This window comes from Asterias amurensis, chromosome 7 (genome assembly GCF_032118995.1).
Source record: "Asterias amurensis chromosome 7, ASM3211899v1".
NCBI lineage: Eukaryota > Metazoa > Echinodermata > Asteroidea > Forcipulatida > Asteriidae > Asterias > Asterias amurensis.
This window is the reverse complement of record NC_092654.1, coordinates 18,502,547-18,519,765: the sequence shown is the minus strand read 5'-3', so window position 1 is coordinate 18,519,765 and position 17,219 is coordinate 18,502,547. Positions and strand designations below refer to the sequence as shown.

General features: G+C 39.6%; 1 protein-coding gene across 1 annotated transcript in view; it reads left to right on the top strand.

Moving 5' to 3' along the window:
* The window catches only part of LOC139939518 (carbamoyl-phosphate synthase [ammonia], mitochondrial-like), a 32,848-nt gene that overhangs the window by 11,677 nt on the left and 3,952 nt on the right, over window positions 1-17,219 (top strand). Inside the window, exons 10-33 of the mRNA XM_071935485.1 lie at window positions 184-279; window positions 638-733; window positions 1,219-1,455; window positions 1,738-1,848; window positions 2,275-2,403; window positions 3,064-3,208; window positions 3,697-3,907; window positions 4,432-4,630; window positions 5,554-5,724; window positions 6,461-6,579; window positions 7,234-7,375; window positions 7,913-7,978; window positions 8,934-8,997; window positions 9,733-9,914; window positions 10,338-10,462; window positions 11,177-11,246; window positions 11,863-11,930; window positions 12,291-12,444; window positions 12,928-13,035; window positions 13,614-13,703; window positions 14,671-14,916; window positions 15,431-15,589; window positions 16,063-16,178; window positions 17,054-17,183. Of these exons, the coding sequence (XP_071791586.1) occupies window positions 184-279; window positions 638-733; window positions 1,219-1,455; window positions 1,738-1,848; window positions 2,275-2,403; window positions 3,064-3,208; window positions 3,697-3,907; window positions 4,432-4,630; window positions 5,554-5,724; window positions 6,461-6,579; window positions 7,234-7,375; window positions 7,913-7,978; window positions 8,934-8,997; window positions 9,733-9,914; window positions 10,338-10,462; window positions 11,177-11,246; window positions 11,863-11,930; window positions 12,291-12,444; window positions 12,928-13,035; window positions 13,614-13,703; window positions 14,671-14,916; window positions 15,431-15,589; window positions 16,063-16,178; window positions 17,054-17,183 (3,234 nt within the window). The remainder of the gene's footprint in view (window positions 1-183; window positions 280-637; window positions 734-1,218; window positions 1,456-1,737; window positions 1,849-2,274; window positions 2,404-3,063; window positions 3,209-3,696; window positions 3,908-4,431; window positions 4,631-5,553; window positions 5,725-6,460; window positions 6,580-7,233; window positions 7,376-7,912; window positions 7,979-8,933; window positions 8,998-9,732; window positions 9,915-10,337; window positions 10,463-11,176; window positions 11,247-11,862; window positions 11,931-12,290; window positions 12,445-12,927; window positions 13,036-13,613; window positions 13,704-14,670; window positions 14,917-15,430; window positions 15,590-16,062; window positions 16,179-17,053; window positions 17,184-17,219) is intronic.

Here is a 17,219-nt window from a genome sequence, read left to right as displayed (position 1 = left end):
TGCGGGAAAACAAATCCATGCTGCTCGGGTGAGATTTCGCACCAAATGACTCCAATATTTTAGAGCAGATGTCTTAACTGCTTGACCACTGAGAGTGCCGTGTGTATATAATCAAGTTTGAATCCTATAATTAGCAGCGGGTATGAACAAAAATAATGTTTCTGTTTTTTCTTTCCTGTCTAGTTTTTGTTCGATACCTTCATGGAGCTTGTTAAGACCGGTCAAAGTGACATCAAATCTGCCATTAGTCCATCATTCCCAGTGCCAGAAAGATTGAAAGTAAGTAATACCAATTGCGTTTTTACCAATTGATTAATTAATTCATTCATTCATTTAGTTATTATTCTTCATTAAAAATATGAAATTCCTTATCCTGAGTTTAAGAAAATACAAGACATTACTGTACAATAACTTAAAATAAAAATAAGAATTGGTCTAAAAAGTACATTACATATAAAAAACACTTGAAAAAGCTAAAAAAGTTATACAACAAACCAGTCACTAACTACATATCGCATCACTATTAAAATAGCATTTGAAGCTAGAAACAAATTTGGCTCGTCTTGCCTCGTTTGCAAAAATGTTGTGTTTTTTAAATATCTCTTTTCCACATTTTGTATATTTTGTCTATCTGTAGGTATCCAAGGTATTGGTTCTAGGCTCTGGGGGCTTATCCATTGGACAAGCTGGGGAGTTTGACTACGCTGGTTCTCAGGCCATCAAAGCTCTCAAGGTAAAGTATCAACAACATTCTCCAGTTCAAATGATTCTCAAGGCAAGGGCCATTTTCACTTTGCAAAAGGCCACTTCCACTGGAAAATCTTGAAGCCTAAGGGAAAATTTGGAAGGGGCACCAAGGTCAAAACCAGGGGCAAGAGAGTCCAGGGCCTCCGTGTAGTTCCAGGTCTGTAAACTTTAAGATGCAACTCAGGAAGAACATATCTTAACTGTCCTGATGAATCCAAAGAAAGTGTCAGTTCAGACCAACAAGTACCCACTGTATAACTCCAGGGGTCATCTTCACAAAGATGGTCCTTACTTGGGATTAGTCCTAGGACTCTTAAGGAGTTATTACAAACTTAACGCTAGTCCTAAGTTAGGATGAGTGACTTGTCCTAACTCAAGATAAGACTTAGTCTTAACTCTTTGTGAAATCCATTCCAGGCCTGTAAAGACGCTGTTTAACCATTGGCGACATTTGCCTTTTATGCAACTCAGGAAGAGCATATCCAAACAGTTTTGATGAACCCAAACATTGCGTCCGTCCAGACCAACGAGTATGGAGAGAAACAGGCAGACAATGTCTACTTCGTTCCTATCACTCCAGAGTACGTCATCGACGTGATCAAACGAGAGAAACCGGACGGGATCTTGCTGTCCATGGGAGGTCAGACAGCGCTCAATTGCGGCGTGGAGTTATATAAGCAAGGAATCTTTGAGGAGTACGGTGTCAAGGTAAATAATTAAAACCTTTTGGAGTTTATCAAATTCTCATCACAGAGAAGTATAAGTCTCATGGTCTTTTGGAAAATGACGATCATAACCCATTCGTGTAACATGTTTTATACAATGTTCAGAAAAGAGCTCTACGCATACGACACAAATTGAACATTTATCAATGTTTCTGCTTGTCTGTATGACAATATGAATGATGTGGGCTCAGTCATGTTTGAGGTTGGACTTATGTACCCAATAAGATGTGCTACATTCTTAACCGTGATCATTCATAATGGACAGGTTCTAGGAACTCCAATCGAGTCCGTCATGGCAACGGAGGACAGGCAGACATTCAACGACAAATTGAAGGAGATCGGAGAGAAGATTGCACCCAGTGTAGCCGTGGAAACGGTGAGTTAATATCTCTATACACAATGTAAATATGCACCTTATTTTTCTTCTTCAAAACTTTGATTTGGTTTCATTGGTTAGTGTGGTAAAAAAAACCATATGGCTTTACCTTGTGCTTCTCACTTCATAGGTTTTAGGGGAAGACACTCCATTCTGACAATGCCATCTATTCTGAGAAACCTGGAAAAAATAAAACAAAGCGTAAAAATAATGTTAGTAACTAATAAAATAACAATAACTAGTCCCACATACCTTGAATGTTAAAGCACCTTGAGTGTCACCGAGTGACGGATATGAGTCGTATATAAGAAGCCAATAATAGTAACTGTCTCCCATAACTTTATGAAAGATCTGTTCCTTCGGAAACTAGTCACACACAGTCAGAAAACTATGTGTTTAAAAAAAGTTTATGACTTTCTTTTTTAGGTTGAAGGGGCTTTAGAGGCTGCTGAGAAAATCTCCTATCCAGTCATGGTGAGGGCGGCTTATGCTCTAGGTGGACTGGGGTCAGGGGTCGCTGAAAACAAGGAGAAACTCACACAGATTGCTACTCAGGTGAGAAGTTGTTGAAGATGCTGATCAAGTAAATGATTATTATATTTTGGCACGTCGTTGCCGAGCGGTTAAGAGCACCGGATTCAAACTGTGATGTTTGATCAGCAGAGTGGGGGTTCGAATCCTGGTCGTGACACTTAAGCAAACATAAAAATGGGGAGGTAATGCTTTCTGCTCTACCAACCGGGCTTCGGACTAATGATACTCAAGCCTACATCCATATGGACTGTTAAAGGGATAACCCTGTTTCAGCCCCAGTTTGTTCTTTAGAGAATTGTGTTATTCTACTACCACGGAGTAGATTTATTTGAACGATTATTGAGAAAATGTCACTATTCAGCATTTTCATCTTGTGATTTTGTGAAATATTTGCATCTGTTATTGAAACCACAAACTTTTTTGTCATTTTGTATTCAAAACAACTCCTCACGAAAGGTACAAAAATACTAAAAAACCATGGAAATAAAACACCAAATTATGCAAGAGATTAGGTATACGATTGATGCACTCACCACAGGCTTGCATAGTTTATCTTTCATTCAAAACCACAGTGGACGATACTAAATTAATGTTCAGCCAGTAGAATGGTTTCAAATTAAAGCGCGCAACTCCATTGTACAACGATTTGTTTCTAAACTGTGTCTTGGTTGGTTTTGACAGGCTCTTGCGTTATCAACTCAACTACTGATTGAGAAATCACTGCTGGGGTGGAAGGAGGTTGAGTACGAGGTTGTCAGGGATGCAGCTAATAACTGTGTCACAGTCTGCAACATGGAGAACTTTGATCCGCTAGGTGTACATACAGGTAAATGGTACTACCCAGTGAGTTGCCGTGGCCGAGGTATTGAGAGCAACTAAGCCACCAAATTCAATCTCTCTGACCTGTTCAAGGGAGTGTGGGTTTGGGAGTCGTGACACTTGTGGCCTGGTGACCAGGGATAATAATGTTGGAAGTGCTTTGAGACGCCCTTCGGGTGTGTAATAAGCGCTTTATAAAAATTGGTTATTATTATTATTATTCTGTTCAGTAGAGGTGCTGGTCACCTGTTCCTCCTTGCCACTCACTGGCTTGGTATTTAAATACAGCAATTGCCGTGGTGCCCTGTACTCTGGGTGTCCTGTGTTTTTCGTTGGTGCCCTTTGCAAAGTTCCAATACAAAATGACATTTTCCTCATAGAAGTGCACCTTACCACAGGAAAGTTACTGTGCCCCTTCAAGAGCAAAGTTCAAGGCCTGTGAATTTTGTTTTGAATAAAGGTTTTCTGTTGCTTGTTTTTTATCACATCAATTAGGTGACTCCATTGTGGTAGCTCCCAGCCAGACATTATCCAATCAGGAATACCACATGCTACGAGAGACTGCGCTGAAGGTTGTACGTCACCTCGGCATTGTAGGGGAGTGTAACATTCAATATGCTCTTCACCCAGCCTCGTTGGAGTACTGCATTATTGAAGTCAACGCTAGGCTGTCTCGTAGCTCTGCCTTGGCTTCAAAGGCAACAGGGTATAAATTGGTTCACTTTTTTGTTTATTGGTTTGTTTCTATCATATTTGGTAGCTAGGTTACATTTGTGTTGACTTGGTTTTCTTTCGATTTGTGTTGTCTTCAAGTGAGATAACTAAAATAAAGAAGTTGGCAAAAATATTTTAAAACGTAATTCTTCTGTCAAATATTTTTGATGTGTTTACCCCTTATTGTGGAATAGTCCATACACTATGTTTATAACACTAGATTCAAAAGAAAATATCCTACTGCAAAGCAAGAAATACTACATACTGAGCATGGAGTATTTTCTCCTGAAGACGCGCACACTATACTGTTTGAAACGTCAAGACCACTTGGCTCTTTTCAGAGCCAACACTCCCACAAAAGAGATTTACACGTGGTTGTAACCGCAAGTTTACTATTTCTTGTTTCTTCCTATTTATCCACACCATGCAAAGCTTCAAACATTACTTACGAGCATGGAGTCATCTTCTTGAAGGTAGAACCTTGCAATGAGCTTATTTTCTGAACATTTCATGCAGGTATCCGTTGGCATTCATAGCAGCCAAGTTAGCATTAGGGATACCGCTGCCCGAGATACGCAATTCGACCACCGAGTCGACCACTGCGTGTTTCGAGCCCAGTCTGGACTACATCGTCACTAAGATCCCCCGCTGGGACCTGGATCGATTCCATGAGACGTCTAACATCATCGGTAGCGGGATGAAGAGTGTGGGAGAGGTGAGGAAATGAGAAATTCACATCACAGATTTCATGCTAGTTTTGGAGAAAAAAAAAATGCCATGTTAATAATAATGATGATGACAGTTTATTTCTTATAAAGCACTTTTACAAGAAAGATCAAAGCGCTCTGTAATAATAGGAACATATATTAGGGTTTCATAAATTAGAAGTGTTTGGATATTTCCTGAAAAGTGTCCTTTGTGATAGGTTGCCTCAGTTTTTTAAACTAGATTTGTCAAGTTTGAAGGAAAGTTTACCCTGATGTTGGTTTTTCAACAAACCCAGCTCCTGAGTACTTAATAATTTTTAATTTATTTATTACATATCCAACAGCATGTTTCATGCCAATGATCAGTTTTAAACATCGGAGGAAAACCCCCATGGGAGAAACCCACGCAAACCAGTGTGCGCCAACGTGATCCCCTGCTCAAGTTTTCACAGGCTCACGATAAAGCATTCTTGCTGTTAATACTACAGATATATAATGAGTACGGTGGATGGCCTTGGCTTTCGATCCAAACTGGACCTTCTTCAGAGGCATAAACAAGTACAAACAAATACATATATCCATTTATAGAAAAAGAGAGGGGGAAAAGGATTAAGGGAAGGATCCAGAAAGAAGCGGGAAAATAACAGCCAATCAAAGTTTCTATTTCAGAGACAATATTGGTGGCTATGAACCAATAGTAGTGAAGTGGCGAGGACAAAGGATGTTTAGAATGAAAGGATGGGTTACTGGACCATGAAAGTGGTAAATGTATTGTTCGACAACAATGCAGGGAAACATGAAAGGGTAGGATTAGAGAGCAGGTTGCATCATGATGCAACTAACAATGGTCAATTAATAAGAATAGCAAGATATATGATACCACAGATATATCATGATATATTTCACGATTTGTTTATCCATTACATTGTAGGTCATGGCAATCGGTCGTACATTTGAGGAGAGTTTTCAGAAAGCACTACGGATGACACATCCCTCCATCGACGGTTTCTCCCCAACCATGCCGCTGGGAAAATCTTTCCCGACGAACTTGGAGGAAGAGATGAGAGTTCCCTCTAGCCATAGAGTTCACATCATTGCCAAGGTAACGGAACTGTGCAACATATAAACTCGCCTTTTACTCCCTTGCTTGATGCAGAATTTACCTCTGCACAATACGCGTCAACCATTTCGACCCTTTTTTGGTAATAAAAAAATAGTTAATGGTGCGACCTTTCGACCCTAGCAGAGTCTTTCTCAAAGGCTAAATGACAACATAACAATGTGACTCCAAGAGATGGTGTATACTCCAAGATAAAATCCCACAAGATATGCACACAATAGTATAGTAACCCATGCTAAACTTTCCAATCATTGTATTTGTGTAAACGATTGTTCAGTGTCACAGATTACAAGATTATGAATTAGAATCCATGAGTGTCACCGAGTGACTGATTTGAGGGCTATATAAGAAGCCACTAATATAACTCTGTATAGCATGAGTTTGCCTCAAAATACTGAAGTGGCATGTGGGTTGGTTGTCTAAAGAAACTCGCTGATAATAGGAACAGTGACAAGAGGAACATGGGTGGATAAATGTGTACATCTTTACAAGCATGAAATAATACATGATGAAAGACGGAGCTTGTTAGACACAACATACTGTTAAAAATGTTGAGCATCAGTTCTTTTCATAACCACACATATTAAAAAAAGAGGATTTTTTTGCATGGTGTTAGCGCAAACCTGTTCTTAAAAATAACATAATTATGAGATGCATGTGATGGAGTTTTTTTGTTTTAGAGTAAAGTTATTTTTTTTCCCCTATGAAACATTTACAGGCTCTTCATGACGGCTATACAGTAGATGAGATTCATGATTTGACGGCCATTGATAAATGGTTCCTTCACAAACTCAAACGAGTCACCGATATTGATGTGAGGTTAAAAAAACTGGACCAGTAAGTAGACAAACCAGAGATGGAGCCTTTGTAAGTTTTCAAAGAATAACCAATGTTCCCTGCAGGTGTGTAGGGCACTCTTATTTTGCGTTTGTGTTGGTGTGTAAAGAATTGTCTGATATGTAGAGCCTGTGAGGTTCATGGGGCCTAAATCTCAAGACCATGGAAGACACATGACCGAAACCTTCATTTGGTCAAGGTTGTGGGGTTAGTGCAGTGGTGTCTTGCCTCGCCTTCCACCTCTGGGACCCCAGTTCGAATCCCTCCGGAGGCACTATGTGGATTGACTGCATGGGTTTTCCCTGGAATAATTCTCTGGGTTTTCCTCTGAAATTTCTTCATTGTCTTCTCTCTTCTCGTTTGGCTCTAATTATAAGAGCGTTGAGAATATATATCCTCATTCAAAAATTTGCAGTGATGTCATTTAGACTCTATGAAAGTTATGAAATGTAAAGCTCTGGAAGTTTAGGGAGATTGGTCTTCAAAGCCCAGGACCAGTGCCAAATTCTTCAGTTTTTAAATGTCAAAAAGTGTCAAGAATCTTGGAAGTCCTAGCATCAAGGAATTTGAGGGCCTTATATCATCCAGACCTTTGAAAGTACCAGGGTGCTATCCATCCTACTTAAAGGAATTTATTTGAATTGGTACATCCAGGCAAACCATTTCTTCTGAGACGCTCTTGAATGCCAAGAAAGCCGGTTTCTCCGACCTGCAAATCGGAAACAGACTGAATATCGACGAGACAGACGTCCGAGATCTGCGGCAACAACATGACGTCAAACCCTGGGTGAAACAGGTGAGTACTTGAAGCCGAAAAACAAGGTCTGGTTGATACCACGTCTTATCTTTCTATACCAGGCATCATCATGAAGTATACATTTGTGGCGTTGCCGAGCGGATAAGAGCATCAAACTCAAACTCCTGTGTTTCTGATCAGCAGACTGTGGGTTGGAGTCCTAGTCGTGACACTTGTGTCCTTAATACACTTAACCACAGCTGCCTCCTTCGGATGGAACGTAAAGTTGTAGGTCCTGTGTGTTGTAAATGCACGTAAAAGAACCCAGTGCACTAATTTTTAGAAGAAGGGGTCTGCCCCGGTGTTCCTGGTTTGATTGGCTGCATATTGCGCCACAGCACCTTGTAAATCATTACATGGTGCTAAAAAAAGGAAATTGGTCTCATACTTCAAACACGTGGCTCCACATATACCTTGTAGGAAAAAGCTGACAGTGAAATTGAAACTGACAGGACCTCACAGTGATATGCGCTATAAGAATGGTTAATTATGAATTATTGAAGTTACATTTTATGTTATTCTTGTTTTCTCTCCTAGATTGACACAATGGCTGCTGAGTACCCAGCCAGAACCAACTACCTGTATTGCTCATACAACGGAATGGTTAGTTCTTATCAGAGTTGTTGACTCAAGTCTTGTGGCTTGACTTGTAACTTTCAGCATTGACCTGTGACTTGACTTGGACTTGCACAAAAATTACTTGTGACCTGGGGCCAATTTCATAGAGCTTCTTAAGCAAAAAAATTGCTTAAGCACGAAAATAGCTGGCTTATTTTACACATGTTACTGGCTAAAATTTCATGCCATATACATTGCTTGCTGTGACTGGTATTTAGCTGTTGTTTACTTTTTGTAGCATAACAATTAAGTGGAGTCTTGGTCGGTAATCTGATTTTACTAAGCAAGGATTTTTTTTAGCTTAAGCAAATTTTGTGCTTAAGCAGCTCTATGAAATTGGGCCCTGACTTGTGTTTGGACCAAATATCTTGTGACTTGACTTGGTGACCAACTATGACTTGCTTGGGATTTGACTTGTGACTAGACCATATGACTTGGACTTGCAAAACATTAATTGCTGCCAACTCTGGTTCTTACCAGGTACTTTAGTATTCATTGCTTTAAATGTGCTAACAAGTTGTTAGTTCTTCGCTAAGCTAAAAGTTAGCGAGTCACAGCTCACAGTAGGGCAAGTTTTACACAGTTGGGCTGGTAAACCCTTTTCTGCTAAGCTATATCATTCTGTACTTCAATTACCACACTATTGTGCTTTTTTAAAATTAGTTCCTTCTTAGAAAGACACTGCATTTTCACACATGCACCTAACAATGCACATGCACCTAACAAGGAGGAATTTGTCCAGCCAGAGCATGTCGGAGATTAAAATTAGGCGCAGCAAAGTAATTTCCAGAAAGGGCATGATTTGTTTTTAAAATGTGGAAGATTGCCCTATGTTGGTAAGTGACAATTGTGACTTTTTTTTTATAGATTATTTATAAAAATGAAGCTTTATGTGAATTCTTAATGAAATGTTTCTCCTTTGGACTGTATTTCTTTTTAGGAACATGATGTCAGCTTCACTGACAGGAGCACAATGGTTCTTGGGTGTGGACCATACCATATAGGTAAGTTCTCAAGCCTACTTTATGTACCCTTCCAAGTTAGACTTGTTTCTGTGTGTTTGGCTCAGATATATCGACAGTCACGAAGGGAACTTGAAGAGAAACTGTATGGGTGCTACACAAACATTTTGTGAAAATTCTTCAATGTACACTTGAGTCAACATATGACAAGTACAGAACTGTATGGCAATGAACCAAAATTATCCAATAAAATACAACAAATAAACTGTCTCTCAGCTTATCACCTGGTCACCAACACATGGAAGGAGGAATAGGGGAAGACAAAAGCTTGGCTATACAGATGTAGTTGCCATGGACATCCGGGTGCTTCCAACTGATCGCCCAAGCTTAATGAGGGATAAACAAGAATGGGAAAATCTTCACATGATTCCGACCACGTTTGACTAGAGAAAGAGAGAGTGTGTATGTGTGTAGCAGTGCTTGCAGTGCTGTCAAATTGAATGTTTCTGTTCTGTTATTCTTGAGTTTCTTGAGTGAAAAGTATTTCCACCTGGCCCGTTGTCACTTATTACTTTTCCGTTGCTGCCAAATTTGTTTCTTCTGTTCTTAAATTATTCTTCCAAACAAATTTCAATACATTTTCTTCAATTTTGCTCTAAACCCTTCTTCGTTATGTATTGACAAAAAAATGTATACCCAACTCCTTGTGCAACTGTTTCTCAGAAATAAAGGTATTCAGCAAGAGAAATTCTTCTCTTTATTTCATCCTACTTTCAGGAAGTAGTGTGGAGTTTGACTGGTGTGCAGTATCCTGCATCCGTTCCCTAAGGGAGATGGGGCACAAGACCATAGTAGTCAACCACAACCCTGAGACTGTCAGTACAGACTTTGACGAGTGCGATAGGTTGTACTTTGAGGAACTGTCGAGAGAAAGGGTGCTAGACATCTACAATCAAGAGGTATAACGAAACGCGAGGGTTGGCATGGTCAGCCAAATAATAACAATAATAATAATAATTGTGGCTTTTCATAATGCGCACATGTCCGTCACTAAGTGACACTCCTACATGATGAATAGTAAACGAACAATCACAAGTTAAGTTTTAGATGTGGAAGGAAAAGCTAAAATAGGGGAAAACTCACCCGCTCAAGTTGGGACTGAAAACTCCTACCACCCTCATGCTCCAGTCAAGCTGGGATTCGAATCGTGGTCCACAGAGGTAAAAGGCAGGGAAAGAAACCACAGATCCCAACTTGTCATCATCAGAGCAGCATGTCTAACCTAAAAAGAAGAAAAACAAAAATAGTCTTTCACTCCTGCTGTTGTGGAATCGTCTGCTTTGCCAAAGTAAATTTTGTCCAACTTGTTATTTTGATTACAGCAAAGTAGTGGGGTCATCGTATCAGTAGGAGGTCAGATTCCAAACAATCTAGCCCTCCCTCTCTACAACGACGGAGTCAACATCTTAGGCACCAGTCCCTTAATGATCAATGCCGCAGAAGAGAGGTATGTTATGTTCCTCCTTGACTTATGAAACTTTGTCTTTACTTGGGTTTACTCAAGTAAGGACATCTTATAGTCCTTTGATGGTGGTTAATAATAATAATATTTAATAGATGTTAAATTTGCTTCGGGGATAAAGAGTATTATTTTTGGTTTTTACCCATACACCGATGTGTGTTAGCACTGTATACTCAGTACTTTCCCGGGTCCTGTGTAATAACATCACAGGCATATTCTAGACAACCGAGGTTGCCCGGTAATAATATTAATAAGCAAGATTTATACAGCGCCAAACATCAAACCAGTCACTGAGCGCTTTACAATATTAAAAAGAGTCAAAAGCAACAGTACTAAACCAACAACATAGGAAACAATTTACACTGATAAAATACAAGTTAAATAAGACAAATAGCACATAAAAAATATATTTAAAAGCACAGGCAATTGTTCAGGCGAAGTAATCACAGGTTTTCAGACCTCTGTCATAAGCAGAGAACCCTTGTGTTCCCTCTTGCCCCCTGCCCCTAAATGAAACCAAAGAAATGCACAAGTGAGTGGTTCGATACTAAAATTAGCCCACCACTCAAATCATGTCTTTGCCTCTTATAATCTATAATAGCCTGTGTTTGAAAAGGATTACACTGTCTGTTAGAGAAGACTGTCCTTATTTGGCAATGTTTGTTTCTATTTGTTTTGACTTTGATTATATTTCTGTAGGTCAATCTTTTCGGCCATCATGGATGAGATTAATGTTGATCAGGCGCCATGGAGGGCACTCTCCTCATTGGTGAGTTTTATAGTATAAGGGTCAGGGCTCAAGACCACAGGGTTTGTAAGTCACAATATTTACTGGACCAGCATTTATTTTACAAGACCAAAATGTAATGAGAGATTTTTCCACACAGTTTAATATTTAACTGTTAACTGTTTTTATTTGAGCAAGCACTAGGAAAATATTTCTTTAATTTTGTCATGCTTCAGTACTCGACACAATTGAAAGATATTTAAGGTATTGTTACACAGTGGATTTTTTTTCGTCAATTAAAAAATACAAGACCACCGGACTTGTCTATGCATCAGTTTATTGGCCCAAGGCTAAAATACCTGGCCTGCATGCAGTCGAGGATTAACTACTCGACCTGAGGTTATTCTTGGTAACAGATTCAACTTTGGAAACATGATGCAATGGGAAACTTTTGAGCGCTAGGTGGCAGCAGACTTACCAGGTAAATTTCCATTGATTACGTAGTTCTGAGCATGTGCGCATAACCAAGAACAATGGATTTTACCTGGTAAGTCTGCTGCCACCTAGCGTCCCAAAGTTCCCCGTTAAGCTGTATCAAAGGTAGTCAGATTAAGTTTGTAACAAATTAATATCGTTTAATAATGTTATCTTTCATTAGGATGAAGCCCTTGAATTTGCAGCAAGTGTTGGCTATCCATGTTTACTACGACCGTCATTCGTCTTAAGGTGAGTCTTAAGTATAAAACATACCAGAAAAAGCCATTGAAAACTTCTGATGTTGGAAACGTTTGATCTGAAATATCTGGTTCATTTGAGGCATTACTTTGTTCTTCGGTGTATAGATTATATGGATGGGTGTTAAAAAAAATATCAGAAGAAAAGAAAATGCACAGAATTCTGAGGAGATTTGTCAAGAGAATGTACTGTGGAATGAGTGGAATGAGTCACGGGTTATAAGGAATATTAACATTTTTTTACGTAGCCCCCCCCCTTTAAAAATTTCTTTAAATTGAAAGCTCTCTTGGTTCATGTAGGACAAGTGTCTAACTTATGAATTGGAATTGGAATTGTCATTTCTCCCAACAGTGGGTCAGCAATGAATGTTGCTTATGGTCCGGAGGATCTAAAGAGCTTCCTTGCTGCAGCTGCGAGGGTATCTCAGGAGCATCCTGTCGTCATCACAAAGTTTGTTGAGAATGCCCGTGAAATTGAAATGGACGCCGTGGCTCAGGACGGAAAGGTAAAGAGAAATTTAGGTCAGAGCTAATGTGGAGAAAAAAAATTGTAGCTCAGGACAGGAAGGTTAAGAGAAATTGGAGTTCACAGCTGCAAAGGTGAAGATTGCAACTCAGGCCAGTTGGGTAAACAAATTGTGGCTCAGGATCAAAGCATAAATAGAAATTGGAGTTCAGGGTGAAAAGGTGAAGAGAAAAAGGGAAAAAGGTAAAGAGAATTTGTACAGCTCATGCCATTGAGGTAAATATTAGTTGTGCCTCAGGATGGCAAGGTAAAGAGAATTTCAACTTGAAGAGAGAAATTATAGTTCAGGCTTAAATGTGAAAAGAAAAATGGTGATAGGTGAAAGAAACTATTTCATATAGACAACTGAAGATCAGTTTGGTATGGTCAGTGTGTTGAGCCATGGATTGAGCTACAGGTCAAACTCCTACAAATTGACTCAATATATACTCGGGAAAACATTAATGTGTTGTGTTTCTTTCAGGTTGTTGCTCATGCCATTACGGAGCATGTAGAGAACGCTGGGGTACATTCCGGTGATGCTACTCTCATTCTACCACCTCAGACCATCAGCAAAGAAGTTATCAAAAAGGTAGGATCAAAAATAAACTCATTCTCAGAAATATGTGATTATTGTGATGTGGGAAAATAAGTAATGTTTTATTTGAACTAAAACAATTTGAGATAGAGTGAGACTTGGTAGGTTGTACAATGGTTGTTCAATTGTATGATCATGCTGAGTCAAAGAGCATGAATGTTCAAGCAGTGTGTCATGGCCGCGCAGTATAAGAGCACCCGACTCAAGTTCTGGTGTTTCTGATAAGCAGAGTCTTGGTTCGAGTTCTTGTCTTGGCACTTGTTTCCTTGAACAAGATACTTTACCCAAAAATTGCTTTCGGTGGGGAAATTAAGCCGTAGATCCCATGTACTAGGAATGGTGGTGCACTTAAATGAACCCAGAAACCTTTTCGTGGAAGAGTAGGGGTTGACCCAAGTGTTTCTGGTTCACATAGCAATCATCATTGTTAACAGGTGTCCTCGGGCTTGCGAGCTACAGTGATGAAGATTACTTTAAGAGGTATTCCTTACCAAATCTAATAATAATAATAGTTGTGTCTGCGCTTGTCTGTCTGTAATGGTTTAATGAGCAATGTTTTAATCTTTCTTCAGATCAAGGATGCCACGGCTAAGATAGCCAAGAAGTTCAACATCTCTGGACCATTCAACAGTCAGTTCTTGGCCAAGGATAACGAGATCATGGTAAGAAATGGTTGATGTTTCTTGATAGAGGAGTGAAGTGGTTTTGAGGGATGGTTGGTGGAAACTCCACTACAATATTTTTTTTCTTTAGTTACGCCTCAAACCAGTCGGTGTTTTTTTAAATTGTATATAAACATTACAAACAATTTGTTTAGATGGAAGTCGCCCGGCTCTAAAGGCCACTCAAGTGTGGGTTTCACAAAAGAAAAGAGAAAAAGAAAGTGGAGACTTAGGTTAAAAGAAACCCATTCCCATTACCCTAGTGGGACGGATTAAAGGCAGCAGGAAAGCAGAATGCAGGCAAGGAATTTCAAATGAAGCAGTGTGGAAGAAACTCATTGAATACATGAATATTTCTAATATAATAAGGGACAGGGAGATCTGGGGACAACTCAGCGGTAACATCATTGACTGAGGACACCACTTCAAATAGAAGAATAATAATAATTATAAATAATATTAATAGTAATACAAACATTTGTAAAGCGCCTAATGTAAAAAGAGAACAACAAAATATACATTGAGTGATAGATAGATTACAAGTAAGCAGATAACAACAAGAAGCTTCAAACAAACGAGTTTTTAAAAGAGACTTAAAACAATTTAAAGAACTAGCCTTGCGAACATGCACAGGAAGACTGTTCTGAAGATAAACCTTACTGAATCAATGGCCGGGTTCGAATCGAGCGATTTCGCAAGGGCCGTTGGCTGCAACGACAACATTGCAGAGTAAGCGTTATTTTAGAAGTCCAGCCACTGCAAAGACGTTAACAGCAGAAACCACAGTGAATGGTTACCCAATATTTGAATCTGTATAGTCTTGGAGCATACTTATGAAAATGTCAAATTGTTACATCACTGGTTCATCAAGAAAGTTGTCTCTTAAAATAATTGTTAACATGGGGCTGAAGCAGGCCTCTTTGACTGTATGACTTTAAAGTTTCCTCGTATTGTTGTTTGTTTAAAGGTAATCGAGTGCAATCTACGAGCCTCAAGGTCTTTCCCATTCGTCTCCAAAACCATCAACTGTGACTTCATCGATGTAGCAACAAAGGTCATGCTGAAGGAGCCATTCGACCCTAATATGCTGCCCTCGCTTGACAACCCATTTATCCCACAGGGCTATGTCGGCATTAAGGCACCCATGTTTTCTTGGCCACGTCTCAGGGATGCAGATCCGTTGCTGAGGTGTGAGATGGCTTCGACAGGGGAGGTAGGAAAAACCCAAAATTTCACTTCATAAGTTTTATAAACTCAATTCAATCCTTTCTCCTCCACTTCAACAAAAAGGATTTGATTTTTCGATAACCACTTTGTAGGTTTAATACCTACCACCTGGAATGCATTTCATAATGCTTGTAAGCATACAAACTTGCTAAAGCACACAAACTGCAGAAATATGCTGCCAGCCAAAAGTCATGAAGTTTAGGTTGTTGAAACTGGTACCACAGGGCTTGAACTTATTTGAAGGGGCACAGCAAGTTTCCTCTGGTAAGGGGCACTCTATGAGAAAAAGATTAATTTGTATTTTTTGGGAACTTTGCAAAGGGCACCACAGCAAAAGCACAGGGCACAACAGTAGGTGCCATGGCTTATTTTGAGGCCTGTCTCACTCATCATTCGCTTCAAAAAGAAATCTCCTGACCAATATTTAATGTTCTACAGCTTAACGATACAGAACCCTGGAAGTAAGATCACTCAAGTCCCATTTTCTTTCACACCTGCAGGTTGCCTGTTTTGGACCCACTGTAAACGCAGCATTCTTGAAGGCTCTTCTTTCAACAGGCTTCAAGCTTCCCAAACAGAACATCCTGATCGGGATGCAGAAGAAATTCCAACCGGTCATTTTGCCAACAGTCCATAAATTTCACCGGATGGGTTACAAGGTAGAATAGCTGAAGTATCTTCCATTTTTTGAAGTGGGACATTCTTTGCACTTGATTTTTTTTTCTCCAGTTGATATACAATTCCATTCAAGTCAACATTTATTTCATACTACTCTACTCAAAGTATAACATACGTACAAAATATGACATAGATAAGAAGAATCAAAAGCACAGAGGAATTGAGGGAAATCTATGTAAATTAAAGTAAGGAGAGTATGAGGCTGTCAGATTAAGCCAAGTCTTGTAGAAGACAGCCCAGACAGACAAACTACAAACAAGGAGACAAGACAAACAGCTAATAAGAAAACATGAAAAATAAACCAGACTGGGTTGCTATGAGAGAAATATATATACACTAGCAGGGCTAAAAGCCAATGGCTGATGACATAGGAGCTGGACTGGCTTTAAAAGAAAGCTATGCCAAGATAGTTTTCAAGTTGATAATTATGTCTTTTTGTTGGATTTTATTTTAGTTGTTCGCCACAGAGAAGACGGCAGAGTATTTGAACAATCATAATATCAAAGCGGAAGTCGTGGCTTGGCCTCTTGCTGATCAACACGAGAAAACAGACGCTCCATCGGCAATCAAGTAAGTACGGGCAAACACTACATACCAAGTGTGGACCTGAGAACAAAAGACGTCCATACAACGTAGGGTCCTGTGAGATGTTGAGTGAACTTACTCATGTCCACACAATCTTTGTCTATACTGCACAATCACGAGGAGTGTCCACAGAGTGTTGACCTGAGCACACAAGTCGTCCACACGACTTGTGGGTCCTGTGAGATATTGAGTGAACTTACTCATATCCATACAATCTTTGTCTAAACTTCACAATCACAAAGGAATGTCCACAGAGTGTGAATGTCCACAGAGTGTTGACCCGAGCACACAAGATGTCCACACTATGTCGGGTCCTTAGGAATTGTGTGGAATACAAAACTTAATCTTGTTATTAACTACACAATTACAACGGAATGTCCAGAGAGTGCATGTAACAATAATGTGTGGTTGATGAAGGAAGAATGTGTATGTACCACTGCTTTTTGTAACTGACAACAGAACAGCCTCATAAATAAATTATCATGCCGTGACACTTGTGTCCTTAAGCAAGACACTTCACCATTGCTTCGTCCTTCGGATGGGACGTTAAGCCGTTGGTCCCATGTGTTATGTAACCGAGTAAAAGAACCCAGTGCACTTATCGTAAAGAGAAGGGGTTCGCCCCGGTGTTCCTGGTCCGATCGGCAGCAAATTGCGCCACAGCACCTTGTAAAACATTACATGGTGCTATCAGAATTAGGTCTCATAATTCAAAAACGTAGTCCCACATCTTGCAGGAAATACAGTATGTTACAGCGCCAGGAGCGTCACTGAGTGACGGACATGTGCGCTATATAAGAAGCCACAATTATTATTATTATTATTATTATTATTTATGACTGTTTTTGCTTTTCCACCAGATTGATCCAGAGTAAGGAGATTGATTTAGTTATCAATCTACCCAATAATAACACTCGCTACACCCAAGACAACTACCTGATCAGACGATGTGCCATTGATTCAGGGATTCCCCTCATGACAAACTTTGAGGTAAGTAGCGTTCCCTGTAGACGGTCACAAATCTTA